The sequence below is a fragment of the Mastigoproctus giganteus genome, chromosome 4 (assembly GCF_048544385.1).
Source record: "Mastigoproctus giganteus isolate SK-2022 chromosome 4, ASM4854438v1, whole genome shotgun sequence".
NCBI lineage: Eukaryota > Metazoa > Arthropoda > Arachnida > Uropygi > Thelyphonidae > Mastigoproctus > Mastigoproctus giganteus.
In genome coordinates this window covers 78,555,622-78,575,770 of record NC_143578.1, presented here as the reverse complement: position 1 = coordinate 78,575,770, position 20,149 = coordinate 78,555,622, and the positions used below count along the sequence as shown (strand labels likewise).

The 20,149-nt window shown below is 38.3% G+C and overlaps 1 protein-coding gene across 1 annotated transcript in view; it reads left to right on the top strand.

The window, feature by feature from the left end:
- LOC150086858 (uncharacterized) overlaps nucleotides 1-20,149 on the top strand; it is a 195,536-nt gene that overhangs the window by 173,157 nt on the left and 2,230 nt on the right. The window contains exon 9 of the mRNA XM_090372301.1: nucleotides 9,402-9,493. Within this exon, the coding sequence (XP_090228427.1) occupies nucleotides 9,402-9,493 (92 nt within the window). The remainder of the gene's footprint in view (nucleotides 1-9,401; nucleotides 9,494-20,149) is intronic.

Sequence of the window (20,149 nt, the reverse complement as noted above, 5' to 3'; positions counted from 1 at the left end):
TTTATTTGCCACCTGGGACTGACATCACCCAGGCAGACCTTGATGATCTTCTAATGCAGCTGCCTCCTCCTTTCTTACTTCTCGGGGATTTTAACGGACATAATACCCTGTGGGGTAGTGCTAACATCAACGGAAGGGGACGAGTCATAGAGCGTATGCTCAATGACAATGACCTTTCCCTTCTAAATACTGTAACAAACACCTTCTTCCACATGCCTACCCATACTTTTTCTGCCGTTGATCTCTCTATCTGCTCCCCTTCTCTACTCCCTTCACTCACCTGGGAAGTGGAGGAGAATCCATACGGAAGTGATCACTTCCCTGTGATAACCTCGTTACACAGTGGGAGACCATGTCTTCCCTTCAGGTTACCACAGTGGAAGATTGATGAGGCTGACTGGACTGCCTTCCAACATCAGGCAATTTTTGATCTTAGCACGGTCAGTCAAGAGCCTTTCAATGATGCAGTTAAGTACATCACAGAAAATATTGTCCAAGCAGCTGCGAATGCTGTTCCAAAAACATCTGCCCGGTTTCCACCATTTCCCAAACCTTGGTGGAATTCACAATGCACAGCAGCAAAAAAGGCTCAAAACAAAGCGTGGGGGATATTTCGCCGATATCCTACCACGACCAACCTTATAGCCTTCAAACATGCACGAGCCAAAGCATGCTACATCCGTTGTCAGAGTCAAAAGGAATCGTGGATCTGTTTTACATCATCTATTAACCAGTCTACCAACTCTAAGGTAGTCTGGGATAAAATCCGGAAAATGAAGGGAAAATATACATCCCACGCTTCTTCAATCCTAGATTATAATGGATGCGCTATTGCAGATCCAACTGCAATAGCTAATTCTCTTGGGGAAACATTCTCTAACATCTCAGCAACAGCTTCGTATTCCCCAGAGTTCCTGGTCCTGAAATATAAAATCGAAAAATAGGCACTTAGCTTTAAATCTAAGAGCATTTATCCCTACAACGGGGATTTCACTATTCAGGAACTGGAAAGAGCCCTCGCTCTTTCCAAAGCAAGTGCCGTTGGACCAGATGGCATCCATTATGAAATAATTAAACATCTTTCACCAAAATCTATGGATTGTCTGCTCCTTCTGTATAACAGAATCTTTACTGAAGGGCAGTTTCCGGACTCCTGGCGAAAGGCAATCGTTCTTGCCTTCCCTAAGCCAGGAAAGGATCCAAAAGTCACCACCAATTATCGTCCTATTGCTCTGACTAGCTGTCTGTGCAAAATCCTGGAGAGAATGGTTAATTCCCGTTTAATATGGTATCTCGAATCAAATGACCTTCTCTCCAACATCCAGTGCGGCTTCCGAAGGAACCGGTCCACTTTGGACCATCTTATTAGATTGGAAGCATCCATCTGGGATGCTTTCCTAAAACGCGAACACTTGGTGTCAGTGTTCTTTGACATGGAAAAAGCGTACGACACAAGTTGGAGATTTGGTATTTTAAAAGATTTACATCGCCTAGGCCTTAGAGGGCATCTCCCCTTTTTTATTCAAACCTTCTTAGCCAATCGATCGTTCCAAGTTCGTGTGGGATCCTCACTCTCTCGCTCCTTTAGCCAAGAGGAGGGAGTACCACAAGGATCAGTATTAAGTGTCACGCTTTTTGCCATCAAAATAAATTCCATCACAGAACAACTTCCTCCGACTGTAAACAGTGCCCTCTATGTTGATGACTTTAGCATTTTTTGTCAGTCATGTAACATGAGGGTTATTGAAAGACAACTGCAGAAAGCTATCGATAGTCTGAATTCCTGGGCATTAGCTAATGGCTTCAGGTTCTCGCCGGAGAAGACCTTTTGCGTACACTTTTGTCGCAAGCGTAATCTTCATCCTGAACCTGAATTGAGGCTCGGACAAAATGCTATTCCAGTAGCAGCAAACACAAAATTCTTGGGACTCATATTCGATAAAAAACTAACTTTTTTGGATCATATTCGTCAACTCCGCACAAAGTGCACACGTGGGCTTAATATTCTCTGCTCGCTCTCCTCTACATCTTGGGGAACAGACCGATGTACCCTTCTTCGGCTTTACCGTGCACTTGTGCGATGCAAATTAGATTATGGGTCCCAGGTATATTCCTCAGCCAGAGACAGTGTCCTGCGGTGGCTGGACCCCGTCCATCATCAGGCCCAACGTATTGCTACTGGAGCATATCGCACATCTGTGCAGAGCTTATACGTCGAAGCAAACGAACCACCGTTATCGCTTCGACGTAAGCAGTTGTCTTTAAAGTATGCTTTAAAACTGAAATCCCTGCCAGACCATCCTACGTGGCCATTCGTTTTTGAGCCACGATGGGAAAATTTATACAATACCCGTAAGACTGCCAATCGTCCTTTTGGTATTCGTCTCCAAGAGCTACTCAAAGAACTTAATATCAAGGTAGACAAGGTTGCCCAAACATCAAAGCAACCCTTTCCACCATGGCATGCTCGTGTCCCGGCATGCAACTTGTCGCTTAGAAACTGGGGAAAGTCGGACACTCCATCATGTGTCTACCTGCAGCTTCATTCAGCACACCGAACTGCATATTCCGACTTCGCGCTAGTCTACACAGACGGTTCGAAGTCGGAATCATATGTGGGATCTGCTGCTGTCTTTACAGACAGCACTATATCAGAGCAGATTTCCTCTGAATGCAGCATATTTACTGCAGAGCTGCACGCTGTAGAGTTAGCCTTGGATCATATTAGTAAATACCAATACCAACGGTTCATTTTATATTCTGACTCTCTTTTAGCATGTTACAGGCCTTAATATCTGTGAGATATAATCCTCATCTAGTTCTTTCTAGCATTCAGCAGAAGATTCACGTTCTCCATGAATGCGAATATGACATCCGCTTCTGCTGGATTCCCAGCCACATTGGGATTAGGGGAAATGATTTGGCTGACGCTGCAGCCAAATCAGCAATTCCCAATAATAATCGTTGCCTGTTAGTCCCCTATACAGACTACAGGCAAATAGTACATCAAAAGGTACATTCCCAATGGCAGGATTCGTGGAATAGACAGACTGCGAATAAATTATATCGTATAAAGCCTGTAATTGAACCGTGGCAGTCTAGTCTGCGCAGGAATCGTGAGGAGGAAGTTGTTCTAGCTCGCCTCCGAATAGGACACAGTCATCTTACACATTCTTTTCTGCTGAGGGCAGATGACTGTCCTATGTGCGAGAACTGTGGCACCATTTTATCTATTCGTCACATTTTAATTGAATGCCCAGATTTTAGCAATATCCGTTGTACCGCTTTTAACCATCTGACTGAGCCATATACACTCAGTCAGATTTTATCTGACAATGACAATGTATCTGCTGTTTTTAGCTTTTTAAATTCAATAAATATTTTTACTCGTCTATAAAATTTTTACATTTTTCTTTTATATATTTGCTATATCTTTTGACATAGTGACCTATCTAATTAGGTCACTGAAAGTTTAAAATTTTTTTACAAATGACCTGGTCTTGGTGCATTATAGCCTTAGTAGCTAATGCGCCAATAAAACCAAAACCAAAACCAAGCCCATGGAGGTATCTGTAGAAAAGGCATTCAGCAGAAACAGTACATCTATGAGACAGCAAGTGCAGAGACTCTGTTAGAGAGGAGTCATTAATTAACCTAACTGCCCTCTTCTGCATGGAATCTAGAAGCCTGAGAGAGGTTCTGGGGGCACCAACTCAGATGTCGGAACAATATTCTATGGTAGGGCAGATTTGCAATTTGTACAAAGTGATCAGCTGTTTGGAAGAAAAGTATCGCCTAGAGTGAAAGAGAAAACCAAGTTTTTTAGATGCAGAGGAAGCAATATTTGTAATGTGCTTGTGCCAAGAGAGATTAGAAGTCAGGGTTAAAAGATTAGAAGAAATCCCCAAAAGAGATATATCATTTTGTCTAGAAATCATAGTGGCACCAAAGATAAGCATAGGAGCAGAAGAATCCTTTTTGCGAGATATAAGACAAGACTGAGTTTTAGAAGGATTCAAATCAACTAAGTTGTCTTTGCCCCACTAGAGAATTACCTGGAGATCAGCATGTAAGGAATTGGTAGCGGATATTCGAGAAGTTGAAGCTTGATTGAGCAGGGTAAGTTTTCTCAAAATGGAAAGTGAAATGCAACGTGCTGTCATCGTCAAAACTATGGATAGGATTTCCAGTCAGTGGAAGAAGGTCATTAATATACAAGAAGAAAAGAGTGGGGGAAAGAACTGAACCTTGGGGGGGTTCAGTTCTTTCCCCCACTATTGGAGAAGTTAGAAGACTGAGAGCCATCTACCATCACCGTCAGAGAGAGAACTGGATAACCAATTACAAAAAACAGTTGGCAAACCATAAGATGGAAGCTTGTTTAGAAGACACTTATGCCAAACATGATTGAAAGCCTATGAGATGTCAAGAGCAACTGCTTGTGTTTCACTGAATTTGTCAAAAAATGGTAATATAAGCTAGAATATCGACACTGACGGAATCCATACTGGCGATCATTGATCAGATGGAAGGTTTCTGGATAGTTTAAGAGTTGGCAGTTAATTGATTTCTCCATTACTTTAGAAAGAGTAGAAATAATTGTAGTGGGATGATAATTGGATGGGAGAGATTTGTCACCCTTTTTAGGAATTGGCTGAAATTGGGCAAATTTCCAAGCAAAAGGAAAAACGCCCTTGGAATAAGAAATTAAAAAAAGGTGACACAGAACAGGAGTAAGTTCAGGAGTACAGGTTTTGAGAACAAGTGGAGAAATAGCATCAGGACCTGGAGCTTTCTTAGCAAAAATATTCATGCATCAAGTCTGCCAAACCTCATGTACTTTTTGTGACAGAATCTCAGTTATCGGTTGATTCAATGACTGCTCATCTCAGTTGCCCAAATACACTGTATGATTCCTTTCGCCTCAAAGGTGGTACTTGTGCATATGTCTGTTCTGATATTCCCTGTCAGAGACTTGGTAAGTTGAAATCTCCTCTTTTCAATCTTCTCTGGCTTAAAATCTCTACCTCGTTCTGTCAAATTCATCTGTTGTCTCTACCATTCTCCCAACTCCACTAATCACTTGGCACTCTTTGACTTCCTCTCACTGCAACTTGACTGTCTCTAGTCCAACTTTCCTAACAGCAAGGTAATGTTCCTTGGTGATTTTAATGTTCACAACTCCAGCTGGCTTCTGTTTTCTAGTCACACTGACCTAGCTGGGCGAGATGCTGAGGCTTTTGCAATTACTAATGACCTTGCAGAGATTGTTCATTTACCTACAAGAATACCAGACAATCTTAACTATACAGCCAACACGCTTGATTTTTTTCTCACAAACAACCCTTCTAAGTACACGGTCGAAATGAGAAGTCCTTTAGGCACCTCAGATCACATCTTGGTGATGCTCTCTTCTCCAATGGAGCTTTTCTCTCAAGACCATTCCTAACCACATGTTTTTTGGCATTACAAGAATGAAAAATGGGATGATCTGCGAGATTTCTTTTCTTCATTTCCTTGGTCAGATTACTGTTTCAAAACTTCTAATGTCAACATTTGCTCAGATCGTGTCAGTGAAATTATTCTTGCAGGGATGGAATCCTTATTCCACACCCCACCTTAAAATCCCATCATTTATCTGAACCTTGGTTTTCCAATACATGTGTTAAGACTGTTCAAGAGAAGAATGTTGCATATCGTAATTGGCTTGTTTCTAATTCTTCAGTTTCATTTTCTGCCTACACAAAAGCTCGCAACAATTGTAAAGCAGTTATTAATCAGTCCAAACTAGAGTTTGAACAGGCTAAGAGTAGAAAACTTGCTTCTTGCCCTAATGGTAGCTGACATTCCAGTCTCTTTCCAAAGCTACTGGGTGCAACTTTTGCCCATCTCTGCTCCCACCTCTGTCAAAACCAGATGGTTCTGTTGTCACTTAAGCCAAGGATAAAACTGACTTGCTAGCATCCTATTTTTCTTCCAACTCATGTATTAATGACCTTGGAAAAACACCTCCCACCATTCCCAACACACTCCATTCAATGCCTCCTGTGGTCTTCGGTCAAAAGGATGCCAGAAGGATTTTGATGAATCTTGATGCTAAGGAAGCTCCAGGTCCGGATGGTATTTTTCGACTTCTTCTCAAAACATGTGCTCCTGAACTTACACGTGTTCTTAGCCACCATTTTTCGCTTTCTTATTCCAAAGGTGTTTTTCCTTCTGCTTGGAAATTTGCTCATATCCAGCCAGTTCCAAAAAGGGTGACGAATCCCTCTCATCCAATTATTGTCCCATTGCAATTACTTCTACTCTTTTAAAAGTAATGGAGAAATCAATCTAGAAACCATCCATCTGATCAACGATTGCCAGTATGGATTATGTCAGTGTTGATCCACTGCTGATATTCTGGCTTATGTTACTCATTTATGGACAAATTCAATGGAAAAGTTCGGTGAAACATAAGCAGTTTCTCTTGACATCTCAAAGGCTATCGATCATGTTTGGCATAAAGGTCTTCTAAGCAAGCTTCCATCTTATGGTTTGCCAACTGTTTTTTGTAATTGGTTATCCAGCTTTCTCTCTGACCCCTCACTGAGGGTGATTATAGATGTCCCTCAGTCTTCTGACTTCTCCATTAATGCAGGTTTCCCCCAAGGTTCAGTTCTTTCCCACACTTTTTCCTCTTGTATATTAATGGCCTTCTTCAATTGACTGGAAATCCTATCCATAGTTTTGCTAATGATAGCACATCGCATTCCACCTTCCAGTTTGAGAAACCTTGCCCTACTCAATCATCTTTAACTTCTCAAATATCGACTACGAATTCCTTACATACCGATCTCCGTGTAATTCTCCAGTGGCGCAAAGACAACTTAGTTGATTTCAATCCTTTTAAAACTCACTCTTGTCTTATATCTCACAAAAAAGATTCTTCTTTTCCTATGCTTATCTTTGGTGACACTCCAATTTCTAGGCATGATGATATATCTCTTTTGGGGATTACCCTGACTTCTAGTCCCTCTTGGCACAAGCACATTACAAATATTGCTTCCTCTGCATTTATAAAACTTGGTTTTCTCTTTTGCTCTTGGCATTACTTTTCTTCCAAACAGCTGTTCACTCTGTACAAATTGCATATCCACCCTTCCATGGAATATTATTCCCATATCTGTAGCAGTTCCCCCAAAACCTCTCTCAGGCTTCTAGATTCCATTCAGAAGAGGGCAGTTAGGTTAATTAATGACTCATCTCTAACAGAGTCTCTCCACTCTTTCTCATGGATGTATTGTATGTGCTGCATGCTTTCTCTGCAGATACTGTTCTTCTGAATTGGCTTCTATAATTCCTGTTCACTCTTTGAAAACAGTCCGAACACATGCTGCCACCAGCCAACATCCATTTACTGTCCATCTCAAATTTACAGAACCAACTTTTCATCTTCCTTCTTTATTCATTCAGCCATTTTGTTTTTGTTTTTTTTTTTCTGGAACAACCTTCCTTCATATGTATTTCCTGAAACTTATGGTCTACAGAAGTTCAATTCTAATATCAACAAATATCACCTTTTGTCTTCTTAACCTTAGCCCATGGACGGTACTAAGCATTGTAGGTTTTGATACCTCTCGTGTTTGGGGTTTTCATAAAAAGAGAGAGAGAGAGAGAGAGAGACAGCTGAGCATGGAATCATCATTGGACAAGGAAGCAGTGGCTATGACGACTACTTTATGCTGGGTTCAAAAAGTATTCAGTTTGTCTCCTGGACCCAGCAGAAGTCGTGTTATTTCCTCTTAATATCAAACTAAGCTAAATGAAGCAATTTATAAAGGAAAAAGAAGATAATTGTTCTGAGCATCTTTTAAATCAGTTTCCAAGTTTATCTGATGCAGACTGCAAAGAAGGCATTTTCATTGAGTGACAGTTGAGGCAGTTTGAAGGAATGATGACCATAGTTGGAAAATAATCATGAATTGGTTTCAAAAATACTGTTCCCCATAGGGAAACAAGGAAGATACCACTTATGAAATATTGAAAATATGCACAAATTAAAAAAAAAAAAAAAAAAAAAAAATGGTCATGTGAGGTGTATTTGAAGGTTCATTGCACCCTCACAGATTTTTTTTTTTTTAAATAGAAAACCTTGGTTCCATCAGTGAGGTACCAGGGAAGGTGGAATATAAATATGATAGCAGGCTTTTGTCTTTAAAAAGTGAAATGTGTGGTATGATACATAAAAGAAACCACAAAACATTTGTTTGAGACCAAAAGAGCTAAAATTTATTTCAAGAAATGTGAATCTTCTTAATATTCACTTTTGGTTTAATATTGTTCTATTTTTCTTTACTTTGAGTTATTCTATTTTGTTATGAAACAGTATACGAATTGTTATTTGGATAAATTTTATAAAAAAAAAAAGAAAATTTTCTTTTTCTCATTTGAGGAAAACCTTTACATAATACAAAAAAGAATGAATGTCAGTTTTGAAATAAGTTTAGCAGACTAATATTAAGTGCAATTATTGATCACAGTGCACAATAATTGTACTTAATATTTCTTTAAGTAGAATAATGATTTATTTAATTTCATGCTTTTAAAAGTACTCGAGTGCCAAGTAACACTGTAAAATCAAGTTTTTGTGGCTTGTCTGTGCCATGGTATTTAGACCTTGTTTATTTTTTTTAATTATTGATTACTGTTTACACAAACATTATATTAAAGCTGCATTCTCATATAATTATAATTTTTTGTAGTTCATGTTACTATTTATGCTTGGAGTGACACGTGAGGTTTGAACTTTTATACAAAGGAAACTGATGCCAGACTTATCATTCAAATCAAAACTTTTTTTTTTTTTTTGGCTTAATTAAAAAAATGACATTTGGTCATAATTCTTTTTTTATCTGCTAGCTTAAATTTAGTAATGTTTTTGGCTGCTGTATAAAGCAGAGTCCAAGCAAAATTATTTGCACTAAAGCTATCAGTGTTTGATTTAACACACTTTCATTTGATTTAAATGCCATGAACTTACAGGGAGCAAGTTCCTAATAGCTATCTTTTATGGTGACAAAATCTAAATGTGAACTGTTTTATTCTTCTCAATAGGAAACAAGGAAGGATGCAATGGATAGGTTTCACTGTAAGTACACAAGCAATTGTCACCTACTTGCTCGTTGCAAAAAGCAGTATCTTCCTAAACTGGTTAGGACATAACCCTTGCAATAGAATCATTAAAAATTGGTACCAGACAGCTTCTTTATTTTTTTTGTACTTTATATTTTTTGATTACTGATTAGATTGCTGTTCTGATTAGTAATTCTGTGTAATGCAATATTTTATTTCTAATTGGTTTCTTGTTTTATACTTTTTTTGTTATTTCGAATAATCTGATTCTTCTGTGTCCTCCTCAGGTATACATGTACACAGTATATCATGGTTGGTTCCTGCCACTTGTTCTTTTCCTTGCAAATTGCCAACTTTTGCTCAATTTCTTCCGAAATAAGTAAGTATTGCTGAAATCATGAGTAAGAATATTATTAAATTATGCATATATATTTCTCAATGACAATTATTCTTCTTATTCTACACTGTGCAGTTAAAAATTACCAAAGAATTATAAAAGAGCGGTCACACTTTTCTGATTCTTTTATTACAGAGAGCTTTGAAAAAAAAAAAAAAAAAACTGGATAACTTAAAAAAACCTCTTCAAGCATATAACTGCTTAGAAGTATTGGCGGCTGACTCATTGTTTTCAAGAAAACTGATTTTGAATACACTTATACAAGTGTCACTGTTTGCTTAAGAGAATTTTAAGCCTTGTTTTATTTCCAAGTTATATATTAAATTTTGCTTTTATACTTTATGTAGTTAAAATGCACAAAAATGCATTGCCATCATAATGATTTAATGATTTGTTCACACTGATTTTTTGTAAGGTTCCATCTTCTAGTTTATAAAAGTGGGAAAGCAGGGGAAATCTGACAAGTTCATCTGGATGCCAACTGAGATATACTTGGTGCAATAGCTGAGGCAATATTTAGTTAGTTAGTTCTCAGGTGAACTGTAATACGGATAAAAGGATAAGTGGACCAGTCCTTCTTTGAAAGGATATTGAAATATTGATAAGGGGACCACTTTTAGCCAACAGACATGTCTCTGCAAAAAAAAAGAGCCTTTGAAAATTAGTGAGTTATTTGTTTGTGAAGAAAGTTAATTATATGAGAGCAGCTCCAAAACTAAGGCTTCCAAATTTTTTTTTAAATGTGTTCAAGAAATGTGTACAAGAGCAGGAATAGGTTTTGCTGATGCAAGATCACAGGGAACAGAGAATAGGCTTGTGTCCATCTTTTTGAGTGGTACGAGACCATGAGCAACAGTTTTCTTGACATCATCACTAGAGATGATAATGTTTATACCCTATGAACTGGAGTCAAAACAGTGCTCTGTGGAGTGACAACTCAAGCTCTGCTGATAAAGAAGAAATTTAAGAATCTTTCATTTTTTGGGAAAAATCATGTTTCATTATTTTTGAACAAGAGAGGAGTTATCCTTGTGAATTTTCTGGAAGTGAGGTGGAGCAATCAGTTTTGCATGATACTTCAGAGACACTGAAGTTGAAGACATATTGCAAGAATGAGACTAAAGAAAAAAAGGAAAAATTAACCTTTATGTGACAGTGCCAGATTCTGGAGTCTGGCATTGTTGTTAAAGGATTTGGTAGGAAAAGGGAGATGGAGAATTGAGGTGGACTGTTTTGCTGTATACCCCATACAGTCCCAACCTTGTGTCATCAGCCTTTCACCTGTTTGGCCCTGCGAAGAATGGCTTTTGTGGGAATGCTTTTCTGATGGTGGTTTGGTCGTTGTGGCCATTAAAAGTAGCTCTTGGGGGCTAAGACAAATAATTTTGGAGGAGGGGAGGGAAGAATGCAGACTCTAGTTCTGTGGTGGAATGTCTAATGCTTAAAGACTTGAAGCATATAATATGCTTTAAGTCTTTAAGAGTGGCCTCAAAACTAATGACACTATTTGTTGACATTAGTTTTGGAGCGACTGTAATAAGTGATGTATTGTATAATTAAGCTTGAAGGACATAATATGGATATTATTAGTGATCAGTGATGCAAGGAAGTAAGCTTATATGGCATCAACAAAAAAAAAAAAAACTACCCTTATTACATCCATTCTAATAATTTGTCTAATGCTTAAATTTATTCAAACTATCCACTTTTACATGGAAGCTTTTCCACAGTTACTCTCTGGCAGAAAGCAAATTTTCATACATTTATGCTGTGACCATCTGTTTTCAATTTAAATATATATCCCCTTAATTTGTGTCATTCGAGAAAGAGTAAGGATGCCATCAGAATTTAGTTTACTAAATCGATTTTTAAAACCTTAAACACTTTAGGTCTCCTGGCAGGCACCAAGTTTCCAAGATCTGCAATTTGAAAGCTAAAAGCTTTCTTGGTAAGAGTAACCCTTTTTTGCTCCCCCCACCTTGTTACTCTTCTCTGCATTCATTTTAATAGATCCAAATCCTTAAATCAGGCTTCCAGGCCTGTATGCAGTACTCTGGATGCAGCTTAACTTAAACAGAGATACCATCTCCGTGTCCCTCCTGCCAAGGTTCCTGTATATCATTGACAGAACCCCCATGAGCTGTCCTTGCAGTCTGTGTACACTACTCAAAGTTCTGCATGTTGGGCTGTATGATTATGTAGGTCTTTGTTGTTCTTCGGTACCTTGATTGTGGTATTAACCAGTTCATATGTTATCTTGGGATTACTGCTACCCATATGCAGTACAGTAAATCTTTGATTTTGCAGACCTTGATTTAATGAACCTCAGACTTCACAGACAGAAAAATTTGACTGGCACAAAAGTGTATTCTATGCTTGTAAGATGGGAAAAACTAAACTCATAAGTTGCAGCCAGCAACATCTCAATTTTTTGTGGTTGTGCTCACTATTATTTCACTAAGTGCTTATTTGTACTTTACACACAACCACCATAGCCGAGTGGTCAGGCACGAGGGTACATAAGTTGTTGTTGTTGTTTGGTTTTTAGGAGCATTAGCAACTAAGGCCATATTGCTCCGGGATGTGCGGTGGTCATTCCATGACCTTTCCGCATCCTCCGTATTTGGTGGTCACGGGCTCGAACCCCGCTCTAATCAAGAAGCGTGTGCTACGCACTGTTGCTCCTTCCCACCTGGCTACGGAGGCGCCGGTACATAAGTACACATGCTTTCAATGGCTGGGTTTCAAGCCTGTGACTGCTAAATATGGTGCTGTTTCTTGTATTCGTTTGATCTTGTGAACTCCTCTGACCGTGAGATCGTCGTGGAGTATAAACAGAAAATTTATTTGGCCGCCATAGCTGAGTGGTCAAGTGCATAAGTACTCGTGCCTTGAGTGAGTGAGTGGGGGTTCAAGCCGATGACTGCCAAATACAGTGCTGTTTCTTGTATTCTCTCTATCTTGTGAACTCCTCTGACCATGTGGTCGTCCCAGAGTATGAACAGAAAATTTATTTATTTTATTGTGTTGTCAGACCCCTAGAAAACTGGCAAAAAGAGAACATATGCATCTGATTGTTGTGCAGAAATTAAAGCTGTTAGAGAAGTTAGACTCTTACAGATGTGGGAAACATTTGTTAGGAAAATGCAATGAAAAAACAAACTATAAAAGCAAGGCTAAGTAAGCATATGGCATTTTTGAGGAGTTTGACTTGGAAGATTCACCACTATCTCAACTTTAGCTTCTTAGCACCACTACACGGATATGGTAATTATCTTCTGTGTACTATATATCAATCAATAAAGTCAAGGTAAATAAAATATTGTTTTTTTATTGTTTTAACTTTATTATTATTATTATTATTATTATTATTATTATTTTATTAGCCATATGGTACAAGGAAGCCTGAGGCTTCCTTGTACCATATGGCTAATAAAATAATAATAATAATAATAATAATAATAATAATAAATGTTGCTTATGTTGCACCAGCCAAAAAAAAAAAATTCCCAAGTTACCCAGAGAGAGAGAGAGAGAGAGAGAGAGAGGTAGAAAAGAATCACCAAGAAAGAGAAGAATGATGATATCCAGCTCAGGACCCTGGGTTTGCCAAGCCCATACTCACCAGATGTGAGCCCCCGGGGTTAATTTCAGTGTTTCTAATACATACATGTACAGAGTAATTTTAAATTCAATTATATTTAAACAGACAGTATTTAAATTCTATACAGTGGGACCAACTGATGATGTTACCAACAGCAAATTCAAAATGCGAAGCATTCAAAGAATTAATCTTGGAAGCTACTAGGCTTTACATACCAACTAAGAAATATTGTCAAGGTTTAGGCCTAAATGTATGTCAAATGAGGCGCCTCCGTAGCCAGGTGGGAAGGAGCAGCAGTGCATAGCACAGGCTTCTTGATTAGACCGGAGTTCGAGCCCGTCACCACCAAATACGGAGGATGTGGAAAGGTCAGGGAATGACCACTGCATATCCCGGAGCAATATGGCCTTAGTTGCTAATGCTCCTAAAAACTAACTAACAACTAACAACATGTCAAATGAACTAATGAGACATGGCAGAGAAAAAAAAGCATGGGATACATATAAATTAATGGGTGACATGAAAGCCTATGATAGATATAAGCTGGTCCTAATCCTCTTTGCACCAAGTCGCAAAGGGGATTAGGCAGGCAAAGGTAGTTTATGAGGAATCTTTGGCAAAGGATGCACAGAAAAACAGCAAATAGTTCTTTATCTATGTAAACTCTAGAAGGAGAGGGATGAATCAGATTGGTCCACTGGATATTGATGGTTCAACTGTTGATGATCCTGCTCAGGTGGCTAACAAACTAAATGAGTATTTTGCATCTACATTCACATGAGGAGTTATTCAGGGAGGGGAATGCCAGAGGTGAATTAAACTCTGGCAGTGAGCTAGATGATTTTGTAATAACTGAGAGGAAAGTGGAGGAGAAATTGTTGAAGATGAACATAAAAAAGGCACTCCGTGTGGATGGGATCTATCCAGTTATATTAAAGGGGGCAGCAAAGGAATTAAGCAAATTCTTAGCCATAATTATGAGAGCTTCTTTGGATCCAGGGGGCTACCCATGGACTAGAGATGTACAAATGTGACCACAATTCACAAAGGAGGATCAAAGGGCAACACAAGTAATTATAGACCTGTTAGTTTAACTTCTGTTCCAAGGAAATTAATGGAGGCAGTGGTTAAAAAAGCACTGCAGGATCATCTAGACAAGACTTCAGTTATAGCTCAGACACAGCATGGTTTTGTTAAGGGAAAGTCTTGTCTGATCAATTTGATTAGATAATATGAAGTGGTCACAAAGGAACTGGATGCAGGGAATAACTTTGATATCATATATTTGGATCTTAGAAAGGCTTTTGATACTGTCGCACATGGAAGACTGCTGCACAAATTGGAGCAGTGTGGCATTGGAGGCAAATTGCTGCTATGGATAAAGGGATGGTTGAGTGGAAGAAGACAGAGTGGTAATCAATGGAGACTGCTTTTCGTGGACTAATGTTATTAGTGGAGTCCCTCAGGGTTCAATGTTGGGTCCATTGTTGTTTTCTGTATTTATAAATGATATTAATGGTATATCAGGCTTAATGTCCAAGTTTGTAGACGATACGAAGGTTGGCAGTGTTGTTAATGACACTAATGACAGTACGCTGCAGTAACAGAATCTAGAAAAGTTGTGCAGATGAGCTGAGAGGTGGCAAATGAAGTTTAACAGTGACAAATGTAAAGTACTACATGGGAAGCAGTAACCCCAGAGTAACATATCAACTCTGTGGTACTACACTGACAGCGTAGAGAATGAAAAAGACTTGGGGGTAATTGTGCAGCGGCAGATATGAAGTTTTCTGAGCAGTGCTGATGGTCTGCAAGAGTAGCTCATGGTGTCTTGTCAATGATATACGGGGAATTTTTCTAGCAGGGATAAGGAGGTGATTATCCCCTTATATAAGGCAATGGTCAGGCCATACTTTGAGTACACCTTGTATACAGGACTGGAGGCCTCATTTTAAGAAGGATATAGAGCTGTTGGAACGAGTACAGAGAAGGACAACAAGATTAGTGAATGGAATGAAGGGTTACTCTTACGAAGAAAGGCTAAAGTTTTGCAGGTTACAGTGTGTGGAGACTAGGCACCTGCAAGGTGATCTAATTGAGGTGTATAAAGCCTTCAATGGTTTGAGCATGCTCAGTGCTGATGGAATTCTTCCTCTTGCTCAGAATAATCACCTGAGAGGGCATAAATTCAAATTGAGGAATGACAGTTGTAGAATAGATGTGCAGAAGTTTGCCTTTAGGCAGCGGGAAGTTGATAGCCTATTCTGTAGGTTGTAATTATCAGGAAATATGTATGAAGGGAGGTTGTTCCAGAAAACAGAAGCTGAAGGAATAAATGAGGAAGAAGAAAAGTTGGTTCTGTGACTTTGAAGTTGGACAGTAACAGGATGCTGACTGGTTGCAGCATGTGTTCGGATTGGTTTGGAAGAAGGAGCAAGAATTATAGAAGCCAATTCAGAAGAACAGTTCCCCTGGAAGTATCTATAGAAAAGGCATGCAGTAGACACAGTACAACTATGAGACAGAGAGTGGAGAGACCGTGTTAGAGATGAGTTATTAATTAACCTAGAAGCCTGAGAGGTTTTCGGGCACCTCCCCAGATGTGGAAAACAATATTCCATTGTAGGCAGATTTGAGATTTGTACAGAGTGACCAGCTGTTTGAAAGAAAAGTAAATCTGACAGTGAAAGAGGACACCCAGCTTTTTAGATGCAGAGGAAACAATATTAGTAATGTGCTTGTGCCAAGAGAGATTAGAAGTTAGAGTAATCTCCGGTAGAGATATATGACCTTGCCTAGAAATTGGAGTGTCATCGAAGATAATCATAGGAGCAGAATAAACCTTTTTGTGAGATATGACAGGACTGAGTTTTAGAATGATTGAAATCAATTAATTATCTTTGCCCCCCCCCTGGATAATTACCTGGAGATCTGTATTTAGGTAATTGGTAGTGGATGTTCAAAAAGTTGAAGCTGTTTTTGCAGGGCAAGGTTTCTTTAACTGGAAGGTAGAATGCAATGTGTTCTCATCAGCAAAACTATGAATAGTATTTCCAGTCAAAGAGAACGTCATTAATATAAAAAAGGAAAAGAGCGGAAGAACAAACTGAACCATGGGGAACACCTGCAGTAGTGGAGAAGTTAGAACATAGAGTGCTGTCTACTAGTCTACCATCACTTACAGTGGGCAGTCAGAGAGATAACTGGATATCCAATTACAAAAAACAGTTGACAAACCATAAGATGGAAGCTTATTTTGGAGACCTTTATGGCAAACATGATCAAAAGCCTTTCAAATTTCAAGAGAAACTGCTTGAGTTTCACTCAACAATTCCATTGAATTTGACCATGGTTGGGTATAACATAGGCCAGTATATCACTAGGAGATCGAAACACTAATGGAATCCATATTGGCAATCATTGATCAGATGGAAGGTAAGAGTTGATAGTTCATTAATAGATTTCTCCATTACTTTGGAAAGAGTAGAAGTAAGTACAATGGGAGTATAATTGGATGGGAGAGATTTGTCACCCTTTTTTAGGAACTGGCTGGATGTGAGCAAATTTCCAAGCAGAATGGAATACACCAGTTGAATAAGAAAGTGCAAAAAGGTGACACAAAATAGGAATAAGTTCAGGAGTACAAGTTTGGAGAACAAGTGGAGAAATACCAACAAGACCTGTAGCATTCTTTGTATCAACAATGTTCAAAATTCTTCTGATTCCTTATTATGGAAGACCATAGAAGGCATTGAATGGAGTGTACTGGGAATAGTAGGAGGTGGTTTACCAAAATCATCAATGGTTTACCAATACACAAGTTAGAAGATAAGTAAAAAGCTAGGAGGTCAGCTTTATCTTTAGCTGAGGTGGCAGTATAACTATCTGGTTTTCAAAAAAGAGATGGGAATAGGGATGAACAAAATTTGCATCCAATAGCTTTGGCAAGAGACCAAAATGCTCAACTACCATTTTGACAAGAAGCAAGTTTTCTACTATTAGTCTGTTCAAAATCTAGTTTAGACAGATTAATAACAGCTTTACAATTGTTACGAGTTTTGTATAGGCAGAAAATGAACCTAGAGATTCTGATTCAAGCCAATTGCGATATGCAATTCATTCTTATCTTGAACAGCCTTAGCATATAATATTGAAAAATGAAGGTTTAGATAGATGATGAGATTTTAAGGTGGAGTGTGGAATAAAGGATTTCATCCAAACAAGAATAATATCACTCACACTGAGCAAATGTTGACATCAAAAGATTTGAAACAGTAATCCAACCAAGGGAAAAAAGAAAAGAAATCGTGCAGGTCATCCCATTTTGCATTCTGTAATGCCAAACAACATGAGGTTTGGAATGGCCGTGAGAGAAGGGCTCCATTGGAGAAGAGACTATCACCAAGTTGTGATCTGAGGGACCCAGAGCACCACTCTCTTTGGCCATGTACTTAGAGTAGGTATTTGTTAGAAAAAGAACAAGTGTTGGCCATGTGGTTGTGATTGTCTGGTATTCTGTTAGGTAAATGAAAAATCTGTGCAAGGTCATTAGTGATTACAAAAGCTTCAGCATCTGGATCAGCTGGTTCTGTGTGAATAGAAAATGGAAGCCAGCTGGAGTTGTGAACATTAAAATCAAGGAAAATTGTCTCATTATTTGGGAAAGTTGGACTGGATAAGGTCAAGTTTCAAAGAGGGTAAGGAAGTCAGAATTCCAAGTGATTAATGGAGTTGGGAGAATGATAGTCAACAGATGAATTTGACAGAATGGGAGAGATTTTAAGCCAGAGAAGATTAAATAGAGGAGACTATTCATGATGTTTTCAGTAGCAAGAGAAAGGTAGGGAGGACACGTATAAAGTAATGAAGTTTTTGGATATGATGTACACACAGATAGAATATACCCAGCTCCTTGACATAATGCAGCCTCGACAGTCACACTGCATATGCACCACTACTCTGCATACACACAATTCTGATGCCCTCCAGTCACTACTAGCAGAGTAGAGGCAGCAAGATTATACACTTACTGATCTGGAAGCCTCTTAGAGAGTTACCAATAGGTTAGATCTGGTGGACTATCTATTAGCCAGCCTGTGAACACTGTTTTAGTGCTGCAACATCGAGATGTAAAGAAGATTGGATCTCCATCATAACCTCAAAAGACGAATCTTACTGCATGATGGAAGAGAGGAGGGGGGGGGTTGGCAGAGCTTTCCTCTGGAGACTGAACATGGGTCACACCACTTCAAGCCCCCAGTAAGCAAAGTGGTAGTATTGTGCCAGTTGATAAGAGTCATTTGCCAACTAGCATTGCTTGGTAATACTTACGGGTATTACCTTGACCCCTGCTTACATTGGTTTGCACCTGGGTGGTCACCTCCAGCATACTATGTGCTGTATTTCAGCACCTAGTATGCTGGAGGTGCTGAAATACATGGTGGCTATACCCAGGGTTACTAACACTCCCACCATCATGAAAGTGCAAGCAGAGGATTTGATTGTCACAGAACATGGGACTTTGCTAAACTTTTCTCCACTTGCCTTCAGTGTCACTTGTATATCAGTGCCATGAGCATTTTAGATTCCCAAGTAGCAAGCCCCCAGCTGAACATATCTGAGAGAATGTCCTTGACAACCTCAAGGACCAAACCCAATTAACATAACTCAATTATTAATCTCACACTGTTAAATATCAATTACCATTTCTCGGCCTATCTGTCTAATTTCTGTAAGTCTTCTTGCTGTGGCATGCCCAGATTTCTATCATTAATCGCCCTGCCAGTATTTGTATTATCTTCAAACTTAGACATTAAACTTTACATGCCTTCATCAGTATCATTAATAAATATTGAGAATAATAAAGGTCCTAACACTAAACCCCAGTGGAGTCACTAATAACATTAGTCCAAGAAGAGCAATGCCAATGAATAACCACTCTCTCATCTGCCACTCAATCACCTATTTATCTACAGCAGAAATGTGTCCATAATGCCACTCAGCTCCAATTTGTTCAGCAGTTTTTATGTGGAACAGTATCAAAAGCTTTTCTTAAAGTATATGATGTAAAAATAATTTTTTGAGTCCAGCTCCTTTGTTACCATATCATACTAGCTCATTGGATTCAGCAAGATCTCCTCTTAACAAATCAGATCCATTCTGTGATTTCTATATAATTGCATCCCTCTTAAGATGATCCTGCATTATGTCTTTAACCATTGGCTCTATTATTTTCCCTGGAACAGAAGTCACACTTACAGGTCTTAGTTCTCTTTAATTTACTCTTTTACATCCTCCTTTGTGAATATACATCTGCAGGCTGTAGGGACCTCGCCTGAATTCAAAGATGCCCCATAATCATGACTAAAATTTTTCTGCTTCTTTTAATATTAGTAAATTAATAAGAGGAGTATACTCCTCTTATTAATTTACTAATATTATTATCAACGTAGAACATAGAGTATTACAGCTCTGATTCATACTAGCTTCTTTTAATGTAATTGAATAGATTTCATCTGACTAAATAAGAATTTTACTTTGTCACATAGAAATATTTAATTACTTTATTGGTATGAAAGGGCAAATTGATACAATCAGACCCACTCACTATTACTGACTACATAAAATTGACTACTTTTTTCATTTCTGTATTGAAATCAGTTTTTAGGTGTGGATTTTTTGTTTCTATAAAATTATGTACAAAGAGAAATTAATACAAGTTGACATTATGCCTCGTTAATTATATAATATTTATTTTATAAATAAATATATATTTATAAATTGAAAACATTATTAAATGCATTAATTTGAATTAGCTATTATTTTTACTAACAGTATAAAATAATATACAGTAAGTGCCATTTATAATGATTAGTTATTAGAATCAGCCACTTTATAGAATCAAATTTCAAAGAACCGATTCAAATCAATAAAATGCACTACACTTTCATCATTTATTACAGTCACATTTTTCGTTTCTATGATATTTTTCCAAAGCACATTTCTGGAAGTCATAGTTTTAAAGGTCACAACCA